Source organism: Notothenia coriiceps, unplaced genomic scaffold, assembly GCF_000735185.1.
Source record: "Notothenia coriiceps isolate Sejong01 unplaced genomic scaffold, NC01 NC01_scaffold00014767, whole genome shotgun sequence".
Classification (NCBI taxonomy): domain Eukaryota; kingdom Metazoa; phylum Chordata; class Actinopteri; order Perciformes; family Nototheniidae; genus Notothenia; species Notothenia coriiceps.
The window spans coordinates 25642-45343 of NW_011347468.1; the positions used below are offsets into that span (position 1 = coordinate 25642).

The window sequence follows — 19702 nt, forward strand, 5'->3', positions numbered from 1 at the left end:
GGCAACTGGCCGGTTGAAAAGAGGTAAAACCAGCGCCTCTAAAGTTGAAATTGCCTTTACCCTGTTGAGACGGTATTTTTGTGTGTCGGATGAAGACAAGAGTTCGAAAGTTTCTATTTAGTCACGGCGATCTGTGATACGATAAATAAAAACCTGTATTGAGGAAGTTATTTTCTTCGAGTTCACTCGAATCCGAAAATTTTTACAATGAAGTCTATCCGGCACCGAGATAAACATATAGTTTCTCCGCTGTAAAAAGTACAATGCTAAGAGTCACGCATTTCCGAATTTTGAACGTAAAAAATCGTTAAATCAATTTAGACCCGTCGTCATTGGAACTGAGGCCGGAACCACTACGACTACCAGACGACGAGGTACCGGAGTACCTACGCAGTGACCAGGAATCCAGCGTAGGAACACGTTTCGAGTAGTTACGTCGATGTGTGAGGACGTCCTCTTGCGAACGTCAATTATGGTCGACTTAGCGAGGTTGTATTACAGCGAAGTGACGGACGCAAGGTTGTGAGTGCAACAGCGGTCGTAGGTCTCCGAGCGGAGGCTAGTGTTCGAGCGGCCTGAGGAGCGAGACTGGTGGTCGACCGGCAGTCTGCGACGCGTCGACACGGCGGAAGGGCGACCACATTACGGAGACCCTGACTGAGGAGGTGCACGGACGTCGTGTCGTTAATGTTACAGTCTAGGCACGTATTAATTCAAAGGCGAATATGCAACGTGTTAATTTTTTTCCCTATAATACCGATTATAAGTCCAATTATAAACATTAAGACACGACGATTCGACCACTGTACAAATGTACGAAATTACAAGTTTTTTTCCAGAAATAAAGAGTTTAGACGGATTACCACGTCCGTGAAGAGTGCAAAAAGGGGGGACAGACTTGGTCTCGGGATAGTCGAGACTAACCAATCGACCGCGGCCCGAGCACACTACCAGTAGACGAATTGGCGCGGCGAATCGCGCTGTACACGTTACACAACCTCGCGATCGGTTATCTATCACGCACACAATGCAGAAAACCTTGGAAACCCGCGTAAATCGGCGAACTTCTGTAAATAGGACGTGATTTTTCGGATATCTGTGATGTCCTTTGCGGGTTTCCGCGTACTAAGGGTTATTTATTTAGATTTAAAACAAATTGATATGATTCGATATTAAACAAACTAATTATAGTAGATTAACTACATTATTCAAAAGTATACAGTAATTTACAATAACACGGGAATAATAAACGGAGTGCTCTCTCCCTCTCCCGACAGCCCGTCAGTATCATGCAGCTCGCGGATCAGTAATGAGTGACCCGACAGTAAAACTAAACATATCTATAACTAGTTTAGGTAGTTTGAGAGGTAATATTAAAATAGCTACGTGTGATATTCTAACCTGAAGTGTGTGTTTTGTCCGCTCACCGCTGCATGTGATCATGCAGAGCTGCGTGTCGACTCGTCAGCAGCAGCTGATCTCTCTCTCCCGTCAGATTAGACTTCACTCGCGTTTATGTCCATATCGATCAGATCCAGCTAGTTCTAGCTAATGAAATGAATACCTGCTTATTAAAAGACACCTAAACAATAAGCGTCGCTATGCAACCGGGTAAGGCCGCAAAGTATAGCGCAGCATATGCATTTGTTTACATGCCCACCGGAACCCCTAGGCATTACCAACAGATCAACGCACAATCAACCCATACAGGGCATCTCTTTCTCCACATTAAGTGTTAGACATTAGAATTGACTCTTCTTGTCTTTCACATAAGTTGTGCAACCGATGCGGTATTGTGCTAAGGGGAAATTATTTTGACCGGACATTTTGACCCGAGAGATTTAGATTTGCCGGTCTTCAGCATATTTTAGTCAAAGTCCGGTAATTACCGGCTAACGGAAACTCTGGTGTCTGGTATGTGCTGTCTTTGTTGAGTATAAAACGTGTTTTCCGTCTTGTTTTGGACTACGCGACCTCCTTGTTGTATTTACAATCCAAATAATGTGATTAGTTAAAGCCTTTGCTTATGAAGGAAAGCTCTGAAATGAAATCTCTTTTTGGAAAAAGTTTTGAAACGGCCGCAAAAGTTTTAAATGAACACACAAGTAAAATAACGCCTTGTGCAAAAAGGCCTGAACGCCCATTTCTATAGCACAACCTCAACACACTTAAAACCACATACTTGTTTTAAAAATCATTGTTCTAAGCCCAAATTAAAAGAACCTTCCAGTCAAATCTGCAGTAAATTAACTAGACTCCTCCGTTTCTTCAGGCCACCCTGAACGCTCGCACCTCCATCCTGGCTGCAGCCAACCCTGTGGGCGGGCGATACGACCGCAGCAAGAGTCTGAAGCAGAACGTCAACATGACCGCCCCCATCATGAGCCGCTTCGACCTCTTCTTCATCCTGGTGGACGACTGTAACGAGGTAAGCAGCATAGTCTGTATATTTGTTTTTGTTTTACAATTTGAAGTGCGTTTTAATATTTTCTTACTTTCATAAATCCTCTCTGCTCTAAATATCCAATTCTCCTACTTAACGTTCTATCTGATCATGTGTGTATCCAAGGTGACGGACTACGCCATCGCAAGACGCATCGTGGACCTGCACTCGCGCATTGCAGAATCTGTGGACAGACTGTACTCTCTGGATGAGATCCGCAGATATCTGCTCTTTGCAAGGCAGTTCAAACCCAAGGTGCGCGTCTGACTGCTGCGATTAAGCGTGTTAGCATCAGGTTAGCAATGTATACGCTTCTGATCGGTATTAAACTGTTCCGTGTTCCGTATCTGTAGATTTCCAGCGAATCCGAAGAGTTCATCGTGGAGCAGTACAAGCGTCTCAGACAGCGTGACAGCTCCGGAGGCGTGACCAAGTCGGCCTGGAGGATAACGGTGCGGCAGCTGGAGAGCATGATCCGCCTGTCGGAGGGCATGGCCCGCATGCACTGCTGCGACGAGGTGGGTGCCAAGAATGATTTGCTGCTCAGCAAAAAAAAAGGGTGCACAGATTAAAGTTGTACACACTTGAATTCAGGACACAATGTAACTCTTAAAGTGATAGTGTTGCATTTTAGGAGCCCTATTATGCTTTTTGGGGTTTTCCTATAGTGTGTTGAATACGTTTTAGTGCATGTAAATGGTCTGCAAAGGCTAAAATCCCAAATTTCACTACAGAGGGAGTTTCTGCAAGATTTCTGCTCATGTTTGAAACTTTCTGCACATTTAAACATATCTGTTTTCTGAGATGATGGGAATTAGCCAAAGATATTTGGAGAAAGTTGTACTATTTAGAAAACAGTTGTAATTTAGTGGGAATAGAAGCCAACATTTTTGGAAGGCTCAAATCTCACCCTTTGTGAAGGTTTTTGCTCACATGTTAACTTTTCCACCTTCGATTAAATGCAGACTACTAAAGCTTTTCAATGGGAACCACATCCTGGACTATTAAACTACTCACAAGTTTTTGCTTTGCACCAGGATTTTGATCTTTTCCTTTCTGTTAATGTCTTAAGGTGCAGCCCAAACACGTAAAGGAAGCCTTCCGTCTGCTGAACAAATCCATCATCAGAGTGGAGACGCCCGACATCAACCTGGGGCAGGATGACGACCTGGAGGAAGAGGAGCAACAGGAGGATGGTACTGACACACAAACGTATAAATGCACCTGCAAGGGCGCAACATAACTAAACTAGAGCTGAAGTTTGTTCCTGAACTGAAAAGACATTCAGGTTTCTAACGCAAATGTTATCTCTGCAGGAAACGCCATCCCTAATGGAGTGAATGCTGTAAACGGCCTCACAAATGGTGTTAACGGCCACCCAGATGGTGTCAATGGGCCCACAAATGGAACTAACGGCAACACAAACGGTGTGGAGGGACACACTGAGCCAGGCAGCCAGGTCAAACCAGCTCTCCGCCTGTCTTTCCCCGAGTACAGGCGTATTTCCAACCTGCTGGTCTTGCATTTGCGCCGGGCAGAAGAAGGTGTGAGACTCTCTTCATACTTATTGCAAAAAAAGATTCTTAGTTATTTTTGGTCTAACCTTTTCCCTGTTGTCTGTTTCAGCTGAGGAAGAGGAGGAGTTGAAGAAAAGTGCAGTGGTGAACTGGTATCTGAAGGAGATCGAGTCGGAGATTGACTCCGAAGAGGAGCTGGTCAATAAGAAGGGTCTGATAGAGAAGGTCCTCCACAGACTGGTGCACTATGTGAGTCCACACGCTGCGAACATACAGCCATGAATGGAGGTCGTTTTGTGTTTGACTTCACTTAACCCTGTGCCTCTCTGCTTCTCCAGGATCACATCCTCATCGAGCTGTCTCCGTCCGGGCTGAAGGGCTCAGAATCTGCTGGCACAGAAGAAGTCGTGTTTGTCGTCAACCCCAACTACACCCTGGAAGATTAAACATCACCCCTGTGTCTATGTTTTCTTCACCCCCCTTACAACTTCCATCCTTGTTGATATTTTACTTCAACAATAAAGTTGATGTTCAAGGTGTTGTTCAATGCTCATATGTAACGCATACATACCAGAAGCATCAGAGATGTTATGCGACTTGTTTTGTACTGTACAGAATATTCTGGGGCTCTTAAAAATAAGACATTCATAGTCAAACTGCTTTGTAAATATGCTGCTCTGTTCTCCAGTTGTTTGATGGTTTCTGTCTGTTTTGACCCCACATTAAGGAAACTGCCCTAGAATTGTCCCATCGCTTATTCCACAACTGTATATTTGACATTGAGGCTCTATGGTTTCAATGTGATTTTGTAAAATGATGAAATAAATTGAATAAAAAAGTTGCTTAAAGAAATAAAATATTGACAAACCAAAAGCTATTCGATGTTGTTCCTGCCGTATTTAATTATGATTACACCAGTAGGTCGTTTAGGTTGAAAATGACTTTAAATAAAAAAACATTTTCTGTATTCTCTTATGACAAGTTTTCATGTCATATTTTTTCTGATATGTCAGCCTTTTTTCCCCAAAAAATTACCGTCCTATAATATGAAAAAAATTAATTATTTTCAAAATGCACTTTACTAAGTCGTTTTTGTGCATGTTTTTGACATAGGCCTACTATACTAAAATCGGAACTTACGACTGCCTACTATTTTTTATTTCACAAAAATGTGACTGTTTTTCCCAAAAAAAATCATACTATAGGCCTACTATTACATTTTTCAATAGTGACTTTTTATCACATTTTGTATTTATAATACTATCATACTTTAACTTTTTTTCCACGATATTTTCGACATACTTTATTGACTTTTTTTCAAAATGTTCTTTTGCTTTAAAAAACATTCTCATTCCTTTCACCTTTTTCGACATGCTATTGCTGCCTATTTCTGTATTTTTTGGACATACTAAACTATTACTCTATCAACACTACTGTGTGGTGTTAACTGCGCATGTCAGACATTACTCAACATAACATGGCGGCGCCCTACGTGACAGCAGTCAGGACATTACTGAAAGGTAAAACACAGACATTACACATTGTTTTTGAACGATTATTATCCAACCTATCTTCTACAAAGGCTGTGGTACAGTTACTTGTCTAAATAATGTAACGTAGCGTTATTTTTCCCTGTTAGGAGTTTGCTATGTTCCCGAACGATGGCTCCTTACGCAGAGGAGCCGAGCCCCGGCAGTAAGTCAGTGTTCGCAGCTACATGTCTCCCCTGCTGCCTCCCTGTGCAGCTCCAAGACCGGGGCTCACAGCAAAGCCGACCCACGCACAGACGACAGGAAAGCCGGGGAGCAAGAGGAGGAGGAGGAGGGTCCTGAATACATGCCCAGGAGAAAGGCAAAGAATCCCATGATGCCTATTGGCTATGCATGGTAAATCTCTTCATTCATCTACAATCCTTTATATTGGTAAAACACTTCAGACAACACCATTTATTTGACTGCTTCTGTTTTATTTCCGCCCTGGCAGACTAGCTGTCCGATCTACTCATATATATATATATATATTATTTAAACTGTTTGACTGATGTGCTGAAAATAGCAAGGTCTGTCAATGTTGTTGAAACAGAAACTATGTAGAAATACATTTATACAAGGGGAGGGACACTATACCCAGATTTGACTTTTATGTGCTTTTATATTCATTAAAGTAAAACAATTGTCTTTCATTCAGAAGTACTGCAGAAACAACAGTCATATCTTCTCCAGGGTAATATAATCTCCATTTTGATCTATACACACACTCAAATAAACAGGGTGGACAAAGTATAAGGGTTGCTCAGTTTAACAAAAATACTGAAACATTGCATTTATATCTTATTGTGACTTAGGTGTCTTCATTACATAATACCATACAATGAAACCTTTTGCATTTTCAAACAATTTGCTCCCCCTTAGTACCACAACATGTGGAGTGTTTCTCCATACTCTGCATCAATATGGATACTGTAAGTGTTGAGCACTGAAAAAAAATCAATATATTACATTTCTTCCCTCCAGGATGATAGGCCTCCCCGTAGGTATCATCGGCTTCCTGCTGACCAAGAGAGAAGTTGACAAGAACCGACTGAAGCAGCTGAAGGTCCGACAGAGGATGAGGATGTCAAACGAAGGAGAATATGAGGGGAGTCGCTACCGCCAGCATAAAGAGGATCTCAAACTTGAGCGATGATGTATATGTATGGCTGCAATGTTATGCACATATCCTAAATGTCACCACTGAGACGTTCACTTCACTGCAGCAAAAAGACTGATTACAGAAGAAAACTTCATGAGTTTAAAAACCTCTGAGTATTTCTTTCTGAAGCAAAAACATGAAATTATGCTTGTGACAGCCATTTTGTTTGTCTTTGGGCAGATTTGATTTTTCCTGCTTATGTACAGAGATGCTTATAGATCACTTTGTTGAATCTGGAGAAAGAACATTTATTTGATTGATGCTGATGTTTGTTAAATATGATAAAGCAAATAAATTTATATTTATACAGAATTTGTGAAACCTGGAAAAATGCACATGAACACCGTAATCAAATACACATATTTATTTGATATGAAAAAGGCAAACATCATTAACATGTATATTTACAAACCCGTACCCCACACTGACACTCTGCTTCACATTCAACATGTCCACCGTAGCTGTTTTGAGGCAAGGGTTATATGTAACATGGGTCTATAACATAGCGTCTATACTTGTGGAGAAGACTAGCTGGCTGCGATTGGTCATTTAGGAGCATTTGAACAATGATCTATTAATTTAACAACATGGCATTGACTGTGTTATCCTGTAAGAAAAAAAAGCCCTGCTAGCACCTATGCATCTGACCGAGGTCTGACCATGACACCAGAATATATGTATAAAAAGGATACTTATGTAACAATACTCATAAGTCTGTGGTAAAACAAATGAATCTCTGATACATCTTCATTGTGAAGGCACTGTAGTGATGTAGAACCATATATATGTATGTTAAAAACGTGTGTAGTTACAATCAGATGCACCGAGCTATTTGGTGGGCAGATTGGTCACCAAAGTATCAATACTGCTGATGCTAAGAGTAGTTTGGAGTATCCAGACTGTCGCTAGAATCTATACCAAATGTAACATGTGTAATGCACATACACTCTAAAAGCAGATTTATTAGCTTTTCATTTGCTGTTGTGTGCATATCTGTTGAGCTCACCTTTCAAACTATTTACATTAAATCCTACTTGGCCTTTGGACTGATGTATAGCCTACAATTAAAGCCAAGTCAAAAATTGAGAAATATGCTTATAAAATTGCTGAGAGAATTTGGGGCGATATATACCAATCATGCCTGTCCTATGAACACAAAGCTACAGCTGGGAGGTAGTTAGCTTAGCTTAGCATAAAAACAAAAATGGGAGGGAAACCTTTAGCCAGAATTCGTACGAAAGTTGTTTGTTCCACTTATCTCCACCTCTTAAGCAAGTTCTATTTTAAAATGAAAAGTTCAGGAAGTTGCTAATAGAGGGCAAGAATAATTCTGGCATATCAGGAAAAACATGCACAACCTTAAGTAGGCCTATGTACACTTAGATTTTCTATGACCTAACCCTAAGCGTGATATTACATTTTAAATTTGTGAGAATTCTTTTTTACCCTCAGAAGGAGCCAGACTAGCCATTTCGAATCATTCATGTTAAGCTAATTACTTGCTTGCTGCAGTTTACCCCATAGAACTATTACATCAACGATTTGGCGCAAATGTTAAAGAAGAAATGCCTGATGTTGGAAAAATATTTCCTTGGTTAAAATGTAGATAAAAGTAGGCTATTATAGATTAATTCAATAAATTAACCATGATACGTTTTTACTCAACAATTAGGTATATAACCTGCTTTAAATACAAACAATCACTATCCTGGCCATTGAGTTTGTTTGGTTATCGGCAACCACATTTTGAGGCATTGCCCAGCCCCACCTACTTTACTTCAACGCCACAAGAGACGGGCCTCTGTGTTGGCAAAATTGAGATGGAATTAAAAAAAAGAAATCTATGCCCATTTTCTCTTTTTTTTTTTACAGATAGGCACCAGTCCATGTGTAGCAGAACATCATGAGAAGACACATTTGGAGACACCGTCTGCGTTAAAACATGAGTCCGGTAAGAGTGAATAAATGTTGCAGCTGGCAGTCCAGTGTCCATAGGTATCTAATGTATTTACATTGTATTATTAATACTCTTTTAAAGCCACTGATAATTTGCTTAATGCAGATAAATATTCATTTCGAAAAAAGTGCATTTTTTTGTGCATAGGATTCACCTATGACAAAACTTTAAATTCAGCCCTTGACATTTGTATTATACGTCATGATTTTAATAAATGTATTCTGATTCTGACTGACAGCAAAAGCTTTAAAAAAAAAAGGTGGGTTTGTTGTCTGCACCCTGTCATTTGTTTTCCCTTGGGTGCACTTATTTGGTAGAAGCACCAATAATCTGCAGCAGGAAAAGGAAGATCTGGACGATGTCGACGTAAATGGAGAGTGCGGCGAACACATACTCCTCTGGGCTGATGGAGTGCTTCCTGTTGCCTATCAGCAGCTGGGTGTGGTAAGCTAGGAACTATAAGACAAGCAGGAAACATTTAGACTAACACTGGAACAAGTGATACACAAAGGATCATCACAGGGTTAACAGTAAAGAAAATAACATTAAATTGCATAATACGCACCAGAGTGAAAGCGATGGCTCCTATACCTGCATAGAGCATGTGAAGCCACGGGATCTGAAACAGCAAACAGTCGTTACAATGAAGGAAACTGGAAAAGCTTTCATGACGAAATTGGGTTTTTATCCTTAACTCACATATTTGAATGACAGCACAATGGTTGTTATGATGCCAGTCACGAACACTACGATCCCCAGGACACAGAAAAGACCCTGGCACTTTGTAAAGTCCACCTAAAAAGAGAAAACAGCTGCGTTAAAACACATGAAAAAAAAAAATACACTGCGACATTTCATCTGATGAGCACACACAAACCCCACCTTTGTCTGGAAGCAGAAGACGGTGACGGCGATGCAGACGACGGCAGTGATCCCCAGAGCGAGAAACACTGCTTTTGTGTCATAGTAACTAAAAACAAAGAGCAACACAGTTTGTTTTGAGGGACACTGATAGGAATGTCCATGCAAATAAACAGAAGTGTTTTTTTTGTACATGTCTTACCTGGAAACTGATCCTGTCACATAGGAGAAAGCCAGGGTCTGTGAAAAAATAACAAAGGACATCTATTGGTCGATCTAAAATTACAACGGCATCACAATATTCTAGAAAAACAAATCCTGTTACCGATTTAAAATCGCCGATTAAAAGCTACGAAAGGGCTGCACTAGGGATGGGACAATGTATGATGTTATTAAGGATTTAATTCAAATAAAAAGGGCATCCTGTTGAATTAACATTTCAGGGATATTATTAGTTATTACATGCCTATACTAATCATACTCGATTCTGATTGGAAATTTCAGAGGTTGTTAATACTTGATAACACATCACTGCTAAGCAAAAATAATGACCGTTGCTATGGAGGATCAAGGGAGAGAAGGAAAGAGGTTCAAATATGTAAAGTAAGCCAACAGGAACACGTGATGGGCTCTGGCAGCGTTTAAAGACTTGTTAGTGGAAAAGAAACTGAACAGACTTGGACAGATACAGAAAACCTGGATCATTGCTGACGTTCATTTTAAGTAACGTTGATGTTTCCGCTGTTCCAGCCATTGTTGGTGCGCCGTGGAACAGAGTGTCCTTTCTTAGCTTAAGCAATACGATCATTCTTAAGTTAATAATTCATTTTCGTTTAATATTGGGAGTCAAGTAATATGAGTATTTAGAAAAGCGGTATATAAATGTAATGTATTCAAATGATTGTGAAATACATCATGTAAGACAAACAGACTTAAAAACAATAACTTATCTCACCATATGATTTATGGTTACCTTATATCACTTATAACAGATGTGTCCTATAATGCAATTTCCTAACTAGATGTAGGTTTAAGGGATTCCAGTATGTTTTATGCCAGTGCCAGAGTTGTCAGCATACTTTGATAATATATGTATATGGTATTAGTTTAGATAATCGTGACATGTCCTTTTTTAATATGGACGCATGCTAAGGCGATTCAATTGAAAAAAAGGATGGTCTCCTTAAGTAAATAATAAAACTTGAAATATAACTGAAACATATTATTGTATATTCTTATTTAAAAAATTATATGAAATCTAGAAACTATCCCCACAAAGCTGAACAATAACAGTCTCTACCAACAGAATAAACTGCGCCATGACTTAATCCATAAAGCCATTTTGCAATATGCAAACACAGCCTGATTCATGTGTGGTGACTCACTGTTTAGTACCAAAGACAAGCTTCTAACTTTGAGATGAGACCAGCCTAGGCTGTGTGAATTATCTACTCTAAGAATAGACTTGAACCACATCCAGGACACTGGCAGTAAAGGCAGTAATTACAAGTTTACACTTCCTGATTCATAGGTCAATCACAAGACTCACAAAGATGCTAAGCAGAATGACGTTCCATGGGAACTTCCTCCTACAAAGAGGGTGAGATAATAAGATTAAATGCAGTTTTATAAATATTCTTTGGGCAAATATTCTTCAGAAAACGTTGTCACACTCACCTGGGGCCCTTACAGCAGACCAGCACAAGGTGGGTGACGAAATACACAGCGCTAAAACGAAAACATTTAGAGATGAAAATATAACAAATACAAACTTTCATTTTAATTCTTACAAAAGATCCAGGGTAAGACTTACTATGATGCCCAGTAGAGAGCTGGGTTTTTCTGTACGAACAATCTGACAGGTCGGCTGTGAGAAACAGAGGCAGAGTTAGCAGCGTGACGCATAGAGACACAAATGCAAACAGAGATCAAACCACACTCTATATACTCACACAAATGTGAATATAGCCACAACAGATGTGGTGACGAGGAGCTGAGCAGCCAAAATCAAATACACCTGAAAAACACACGCAGAAAAAAGGTAAATTACACCCTGTTACACATCTTTGCTCTTAGACTCAAATTAAATGATAACACAAGACCGATTTTATTATGGTTTGTGCGTTTTACCTTTCTGATGAAGGCATGACGAATGCTCATACTGTCGAAACCGCTGCCCCTCGCCGCAAACCCATCATCTGGGTCATCTGCAGAAATATGACCACAAACACTCAATGTATCACAGGAAATTCAAAGTTTAAAGCCAGGACAGAGGTGACGTATTGACCCCTACAATGGTCTGTTTTTATTTCTTCAGTCTACTGTTATTTGTTCTTTACTTCCAAATTAATGTATTATTGTTATTTACATTATGTATCTTACTCCATAAAGAAATGTATTCCCTTTTGACCGCTTTGTGGGATGCACTATTCTAAAATTACAATAAAAAAATGTTGATACCAAACAAAGAAATCTATGGGCGCTCTCACATCCACAATACATGGTCCAGATAATTAAGTTTGATATTAACCAAAATTACAGGTGTAAAACCCAAACATGGTCAGGGCTACACATCTGTAGTCCATGCTGTATTACATTTGTAATAAAGTTTCACTTGTGAAAATAAATACTCAGTTATTTCCAGAGAGGATGCAGAAAGTATAGGAGAGGGCAATTCCACAAACCAATCAATGTCAAGCAAAGGGAGACGCAGCTCACCTGGGTGATGTCGACATGACAGGTCATGTCATGTGTCGTTAGTGCACTCGCATTGTTGCAATGCGAAATCAAAACTAACCAAATCAAATGTTTTAATTGCGACAATTATGTGAACCTGACTTTCTGGTGTTAAATCACAAGAAAATACAAAAGCCTATTTCCTGAATATATTTCACTCTTAATACTGAGTGTATGTTTTTCAACTTTAATAAGAGTCTCAGAATTTGCTCATGCTCAGCAGCCCCAGTCTTACCAGAGCTCATGATATCTGATGGGATGTGCATGGGCGGCATGATTGGAGGGGGCATGGGGTAGCCTGCTCCTGGAGGCCCACCCGGCTGAGCCTGTCCTGGGTACGGGCCGGCAGGATAGCCCCCAGGTTGGCCCGGGTAGCCCCCAGGTTGGCCCGGGTAGCCCCCAGGTTGGCCCGGGAACATAGGGGCGTTCGGACCAGCGGGGTAAGGGGCAGAGGGCTGGCCCGGCTGGGGACCACCAAAGCCAGGGAAGCCATATGCTGGGGGTGGTGGGTATCCTCCACCCTGCGGGGCGTACAGCGGGCCCCGGGATTCGTCGTACCCTGGAGGGTAGTCTGACCTGGACATTTTACCTGTAAGCACAAATGACAGTTCATATTGCTATGTGCACAAGCTGTGAACAGTAGGGCCCTGTCACGCCCTGATGTGGAATCAATATTACCTGCCAATGTCATCTTATCACATGTATCGCCCTACATTTGAAACTTGAATGTGGCTCTTATCTAATATTTTCATAAACATATTTGGAATAACTGTGAATGGGATTTAACTTAGTCTATTGTCTATAGTTACCCATTTTGCATTCCATCAACTCTTTGTTTTGGATTAATGCCTGCACCTTTGAGGTTTTGAGCGTGTAAAAAAGCAACCGTTTGCAAGGGCAAGGCAAAACTCATTTATCTATATAGCGTTTTTTATTTTATAGGCTATAAAATGCTTCACGCCAAACAAATCCTTCAGACGTAGTGCATGAATTAATTTGGCCTTTCATTTCATTCTTTTGAATAGACTTAAGGCATAATCGTCTTTTTAATAAAGCTCTGTTACCCCTCTCCCACCAAACCGGTTCCAGTTCTAGCTCTTTGCTAGTACTGTTTTGGTTTGGATCTAGTTCGCAGTTTAGGAACCAGTTGGGTTTCCACCGCCCAGAGCCCAAGTGGTGCACACTCATGACTTCACCACAACGGGGGACTGTCGGGTCAATGCTATTGATGCTTTTAATCGTATTAAGTGAGATTAAATTCAAGAAACACTTCTCCAACCTTGTACTCTTCTCCAGAGTTCAGCGGTTTATTGTTAATAGGCGCGTTCACACCGCAGTACTTTTCCCACTTTAGTTCCGAAATGTCGCGTTCACACCAAAAAGAGCCGGAACTAAAATTAGTTCATCAGAGCCTTTTTACCCCCTTTTCCGTCCCTGCTAGAGAGCAGGTAGTTTCGTGGGAGAAAAAGGTTCCTATGTCTGATTGGCTGGGCGGAATGCAAACCACGCCCCGTAAAACTCCCAAAAAGTTTTGTGAAGCCACCAATTTTATTATCCTCGCATTAGCATTATTAGCATTAGCCCAGCGCAGAAACGCAGAGAGACTAACTTATGGCAACACAAAAGAAAACATGGGAGCGGTGGAGATGAGGAGGTGTCGGCGTTCTAGCGATTTACTCGGAAGGCTGAAGACTGAAGCCAGTCCCCAACTCCGGGGACTTCCGGCCGGGGACTTCGGGTGGCAGTATACGCCGTGAAGTTGTTTGCAGCCTGCCAGTAAACCCAAAGCAGAAGAAGAAGAAGTGACGTCAGTGGCTTCATTTGCCTAATCCTCCCCCAGGGACTTATTCCAATGTGAACGCGATCCGTACTTAGTTCATGAGAACTAAAGAGTTCTCATGAACTAAGTTGTGATGAACCTTTGTGGGAAAAGTACTGCGGTGTGAATGCCGCCTATAGTATGTGGTTGAGCCGTTTTTTGCAGACCCCTATGCTGCTCTTCCACCCTTGTAATTCACTGTCTGACTGTCTCATAAGCCACGTGTCCTGATCATATTTCCTCATAGTGATATATTTTTTCCAGTTTGTATTGACACTGTTTGGCATCATAAGGCCGTAAGTAAAGTGTCTCTGTTATTAGATAGGTGTTGTCAGCATAGCAACCGAAGCTCATCTGACTATATTGACTGCTTGTTGCCATTATGAATATTTTTTATATTGGGGCATTAGCCGCTTTCTACAGGCATATTTCAACCCCGTATTTTTTCATTATGATCTTACTTGTGATATTCTGACATGGCAACATGTATTGATTACAGGTTATTGTTCAGGGTTCATCTCGCCCCAGCCTCCGACGTAAAGCTAACATACTCGCAGTTTTTTGGTGCCAGCTGCGAACCAATTTTCGAGAACAGGAAGAACTGGTTCGCCATCGGGCACTAGCTCTGAACTGGTTCGCCATCGGGCACTAGCTCTGAACTGGTTCGCCATCGGGCACTAGCTCTGAACTGGCCCAGTAACCGATTTGATGGGAAGGAGGTATTGGTGGTTAGGAAAGTAAATCAGTGATGAAGTGGTGTCATGTCAGGTCTCGGGAGGTCAGGGATCCCCTTTTATGGTTGTACACATTTACTAAATATAAATGCACATATGCTGTTATACTAATCTGTCAAAGTGCGTTTCTAAAGGAAAGGGGGACTAACATCAATGTTAAACTATCCTAAAAAACCCAATCGCAGGAAATACACAGAGATCAGAAGATACTGAATTCTATATCCTAGAACTCAAATGTAACTCTGGAGGCTACACATACATGAACCTGCAACTGAATTACTACATCAACAGCTGGGAAACTCATCACTGTGAAGATTGCTAACAGCAACTAACATATTTAAATCACAAACTAAAATGCCAGCTGCTCGACAAGCAAGGTCTAGCTTTTTAAGGGGATAATGTGCCAATACTGTGTTTACGGTTTTGTTGCATTGCCCAAATACACCATGAGGTTTGATACAGCAAATTGCAGTCTTAGAATGCCAAAGATATGAGCCAATTGAGAAAAAGTGTTGTAAAATATAATCATAAACATAACATTGTTGTCCAGAGAGCGCAGACCATTTTTAATAAAACAAATATAAGTGATCACTTTTTCTTTGTTATCCGCTAATGCAGGGGGGAAAAAGTGATTACGTATCGCAATGTTTGATTTTTTCTATCCCATTTATGTATTGAATGAATGGGAGGGGAAAACGAATAAAATGTCCTGTCATATAGGGATTTTCAATACTGTAATGTGATTATTTTCTGAAATATTTGCTTAAAAATCTAGCTAAATCACATTTGTGCAACATCAACTCTGCAACTCTGTAGCTTGAGAACTGCAATAAAGTGTTTATGTCCATTGATTTACAACACAATGGCCAGGAGTAACATACTCATAGATATACAAATGATACATAGACTGTCCCTTTATACAGACTATAGAAAATCCCTGTATATAAATATTATCAAAACCTAACATATAAGCCATTTAAAAAAACAGACAGAGGTAAAGGCCTGTTGTCTTAGCAGGTGTTGGTCTAGGAATTTTGGTGTGCACATATTTATCCAACACTTAGATTTGGTTGGGTTATAATAATACTTGAGTTAGACATAAGGGATACATTTGGGCTTGTATCAGGTTAAAGGTGGGGTAGGTAATTTTGGAGAAACCAGCTCGAGTGTGCTAAATTTGAAGATATACAGCCGGAATTAAATCTGCCACTTCCTTACAGAGCCCCTCCTCCAACACACACGAACACGCACATGACCAATGAGGGCACGAGATAAGTTTGTGCACAGATGGAAAGCTGACAGGCAGGTAGGCCATCCAGTTACTTTAGCCGGGCTGGCTAAAATGATTGGTCGTGCTTTTTACAGTACTACGGCTTCCACAGATGACATTTTTTTTCAAAGCACTTAAGATATTCATTGCTATCGGGATGTTAAGAGCATTCCATGGAATATAACAAAAAGTGTATCTCGAGCCGGTTTCTCAAACTTACCTACCCCACCTTTAAGTTAACTATGGTTCTGCTTAGCACATGGCTCCTGAAAACCACCACTGGCTCAGGAACCACATGTTTCCCTGAGGGGAACTCTAACAACAAACCACACACCTACTCATACACATGCACACAATGTTGTCATATATGAGCAAAATATTCCATGTTCCTACCATGAGTATAAGTAGAGCTGTGTTACTTAAACAGGACCCTTTAAGTGCTTTAAGTCATTTTTATTTTAAACATTTCTTCCAAAATGGATTTCCAAATTTTGTAAATGATCTCTGACTCGATACAACATAGAATAAGCCACTATATTAAAGATCAGTGTTTGTAAGTAGGTTTCTTGTTGCTCCTTTATTTATTCACTGGAGGTTTTTAGGGGAATACACACAGTAAAGGAATTCAAGAGCTAGTTGACTCCACCTCATGTTGCCATTACATCACATGCAGAGCGCCAAGCAACCGGACAGAAAACACTGAATGGAAAAAGTGCTTCAGAGTATGTGCAGTAACAGAAAGAAACAGAGTGGACCAAGTATTGGTCATGAGAGGCAGTTTGAGAGGGCTGAAATGTGGGTGTAACTCTTTTATAGGAAAGTGACACACCAGTTGTTGTGGGTCGTAAGGTGGCTTATATTTGATAAGAAACCTTATTATTATTATACACCATCATGACCACCAAACACAAGTCCCCATCATCATGGTTGTGAGTCAGTAGACACGTTTGGATACCTAGCTTAGCACAAACTACAACTCAACCTGTTATGTATGTTATTTGATGTTCTAGTTGTGGAAAGTGTTTTGTTATTCCGACCATCCACATTAAATAAAAGTTAGGGTCTGCATATATACAAAAAGGGAAGCAAGACTTTTTGATACGATCTGGAGACCATCTGTTTCTGAAAGGTATGGAGCTAGCTGATGATGAGGATAATTTAGTACTGACCATAGACTGTATAAAAAGGTTATAACTAGTGTAAACCTCATAATGTGACTTTTTGAGTTCATCTACAAACCGTGAAATTGCCTTGAATTGAACTAATTTGTCTGGAAATGGTATTCAATTTTTAAATGCAAGTATGATATGTCTTTGTATGAGGGGGTTGTTTTTTTGTTTTTTTTAATATATATATATTTTAAATTATTTTGTACTCTTTTAATTTATGTTTAATGAGACCTTGTGTCTCAATGAAATGTTATAACCTGTATAAATAAAGGCTAAATAAAAAATAAAAACACCTGTACCTCAGTGTAATTTGAGCTTTCGAGGTGCACTTCTGCATGTTTGGAAGTGTACATTTTTTTATGTATAAAAATTATTTTATTGTATAAAATGTTAATACAAACATTGCTCTAGAATTAATAATAAAAGTTAGGGTCTTCAAGTCTTTAGTTAATGTATGAAAATGAATTATGATGGGAGACAGGGTCACAAAATGTGTACTTGTTTTTTTTGGGGGGGGGGTTGTTTGTCGTCTTTCTCATTACTTTATTAGGCACACAGATGTATCGATTAATCAAGAAGATAATTGGCAGATCATTCAATAACGTTACATTTGTTTTTAAAGTAAAAGGTTCAGTCCCCTAACCAAGCCAACAACATTCGGACAGTCTGGAGTTCAGTTTTATCAGCAGTATTGTTGGGCCAGGTCCATCCCTGGTAATGGCTTCATTCTCGTGTAAGCCTATATTGTATGGTCTTGGTAGGTACCATGCATGGTGGCTCATTTAGACACTTATTTTTAATAGAACCATCACTACTGTTATTGGTGGAATCACCGATTTTCCTGGCCGGAGGAATCAAAATTCCTGCCCCATATAAAAGTCTATTTTTGGGATGGAAACTGCACGGAGCACTACGGTAAATAAACCAACCAAACTGTAGTTAGTTGACAAAAAGTATTCGAGATGTTTGCTGAAATGTGCACCATCAAAATTCCCCATTTCAGATTAAGAGCAACGTTTTAAGATAGCTGTGGGAAACATCAGTTTAACTAAGGCCTTACTAAGCCTTCACTTTGGTATTAACTGGGCTAAAATGACTACACCCCCTGCCCCCCCACCCTGGAGGACCAAACCTCAGCTCACAAAAAGCCCTATCCGGTGCGGGAGGCTTCCACAAGCACACGCGAAGCTACACTCAAAATACACAACGAGCAACAACATTTAATATAGAATATATTTCGGCGATATTTAACCGCTGTATAAACATGACAAATGTTTTCAAATGAGCTCCACTTACCAAGAAACAGATGCCAACGAAAGACACAGCCCGCCTGTTGATTCCCCGAGGAGAACGAGCGAAGATAAAGTGTTACCGGTGACGGTCAGGCCTTTTGTTTACAAAGAGACCCCAAAGTGCTGAAATAATTACATAAAGTTGTTCAGCGGCCTTTCCGTCTGTTCCAGGGTCTGAGCTGCTGTAAGTCAAGGAACATTTCCTCGAAGAGTGGAGCAGCAGGGTGGAGTTCACAAGAATCCGTCACACAGGGCGTGTGTGTGTGTGTGTGTGTGTGACAAGGTTTGCTGGTTCGAGCTGAGTCATTTTAAGCAGGCTCTTCTCATGTTATTAAAAGAACGGAGCTACTACAGACTAACCAGAGAAAAGTACTGCATTCAAAGTGTTACTCAAGCAAAATTACAAAAGTATTATCAAAATATACTTAAAGTACCTGAAATTGAAAGTAGTCATATAATAGTATACAGTCAGAATAATAATATATCATATAATAATTATTGATACATTAAAGTGTTATCAAAGCTGGTAAAGGTGCAGCTAGTTTTAATGACTTTGTATACTGCAGGGTAGCTGGATTTATTCCAGGTGTCTGGTCTGATTTAAGTGTTGATTATATTTCATATGGGTAGAAGTATAGAGTAGTAGATTTGAGTAATATCAATTCTATATTCAAAACTAGTTGTTATCAGGTTGCATGCACAAGCTTCTTCATTAAAATAGGCTACATGTCAATATTAAATGATCAACTATCATTACCTTTTTTAACATTTACTTGTAAATCCACATACATGTATTTTAAGTAAAGTACAAAAAACAGGATCTTGCAAATGATTAGAAGGGCTAGATGAAGGAAAGGTTTTATATTGTATTATACATTTTATATTGCTTTTTCTTAAAAGGGGCCAATTTTCAGGTATCATATTTGTATTCTGTGCCTCTACTGTCACATGTCTCCATGCTGTAATGTTCAAAAAGCTCTTTATTCTTTTCATACTGCCTGTGCTGCAGCTCCTCTTTTCACCCTCCGTCCGGTGATTGGTTAACTGCTTAAAGCTGTCCCGCCCCTTAGCCTATCATTACAATGTGTAGGAGCGTTATGTAGTTATGCAATTATTTCACGGAAGTAAACAAAGGAGTCCAATGAAGATGTTCCTTAAAATGGGGATGTAGGGTTTGTTCAACTGTTTATTTGTTGTGATCTGTAGTACTGTG

At 40.1% G+C, this 19702-nt stretch overlaps 3 protein-coding genes across 3 annotated transcripts in view; 2 read left to right on the forward strand and 1 right to left on the reverse strand.

The window, feature by feature from the left end:
* Positions 1-4834, forward strand: part of mcm6 (minichromosome maintenance complex component 6) — a 14002-nt gene extending 9168 nt beyond the window's left edge. Inside the window, exons 12-18 of the mRNA XM_010774850.1 lie at positions 2273-2428; positions 2570-2698; positions 2797-2961; positions 3516-3639; positions 3760-3987; positions 4070-4209; positions 4299-4834. Coding sequence (XP_010773152.1) covers positions 2273-2428; positions 2570-2698; positions 2797-2961; positions 3516-3639; positions 3760-3987; positions 4070-4209; positions 4299-4406 — 1050 coding nt within the window. The 3' untranslated portion in view covers positions 4407-4834. The remainder of the gene's footprint in view (positions 1-2272; positions 2429-2569; positions 2699-2796; positions 2962-3515; positions 3640-3759; positions 3988-4069; positions 4210-4298) is intronic.
* Positions 4835-5392: 558 nt separating this feature from the next.
* si:ch73-71c20.5 (PNKD metallo-beta-lactamase domain containing) lies at positions 5393-7271 on the forward strand. The gene is made up of 3 exons (XM_010774852.1): positions 5393-5480; positions 5600-5846; positions 6474-7271. Exons 1-3 carry the CDS (start codon positions 5414-5416, stop codon positions 6643-6645), a joined length of 486 nt encoding a protein of 161 aa, XP_010773154.1. The 5' UTR covers positions 5393-5413; the 3' UTR covers positions 6646-7271.
* Positions 7001-18751, reverse strand: LOC104948643 (protein lifeguard 3). The gene is made up of 12 exons (XM_010774851.1): positions 18494-18751; positions 12441-12794; positions 11600-11676; positions 11422-11486; positions 11283-11336; positions 11147-11197; positions 11019-11058; positions 9672-9709; positions 9491-9578; positions 9308-9403; positions 9174-9227; positions 7001-9064 (listed from the first exon to the last, which is right to left on the reverse strand). The coding sequence occupies exons 2-12, from the start codon at positions 12787-12789 to the stop codon at positions 8915-8917; spliced, it is 1062 nt and encodes a 353-aa protein (XP_010773153.1). The 5' UTR covers positions 12790-12794; positions 18494-18751; the 3' UTR covers positions 7001-8914.
* Positions 18752-19702: the final 951 nt, after the last annotated feature.

What these genes read in the sequence shown, in the direction of transcription:
- si:ch73-71c20.5 (XM_010774852.1), top strand. Translation starts at nt 5,414, where the DNA reads ATGTCAGACATTACTCAACATAACATGGCGGCGCCCTACGTGACAGCA. An exon ending in AGTCAGGACATTACTGAAAG is followed by an intron (nt 5,481 to 5,599) that starts GTAAAACACAGA and finishes TTTCCCTGTTAG; the next exon opens with GAGTTTGCTATGTTCCCGAA. An exon ending in ATGCCTATTGGCTATGCATG is followed by an intron (nt 5,847 to 6,473) that starts GTAAATCTCTTC and finishes TCTTCCCTCCAG; the next exon opens with GATGATAGGCCTCCCCGTAG.
- LOC104948643 (XM_010774851.1), bottom strand. Translation starts at nt 12,789, where the DNA reads ATGTCCAGGTCAGACTACCCTCCAGGGTACGACGAATCCCGGGGCCCG. An exon ending in ATCAGATATCATGAGCTCTG is followed by an intron (nt 11,677 to 12,440) that starts GTAAGACTGGGG and finishes ATATTTCTGCAG; the next exon opens with ATGACCCAGATGATGGGTTT. An exon ending in GTGGCTATATTCACATTTGT is followed by an intron (nt 11,337 to 11,421) that starts GTGAGTATATAG and finishes TGTTTCTCACAG; the next exon opens with CCGACCTGTCAGATTGTTCG.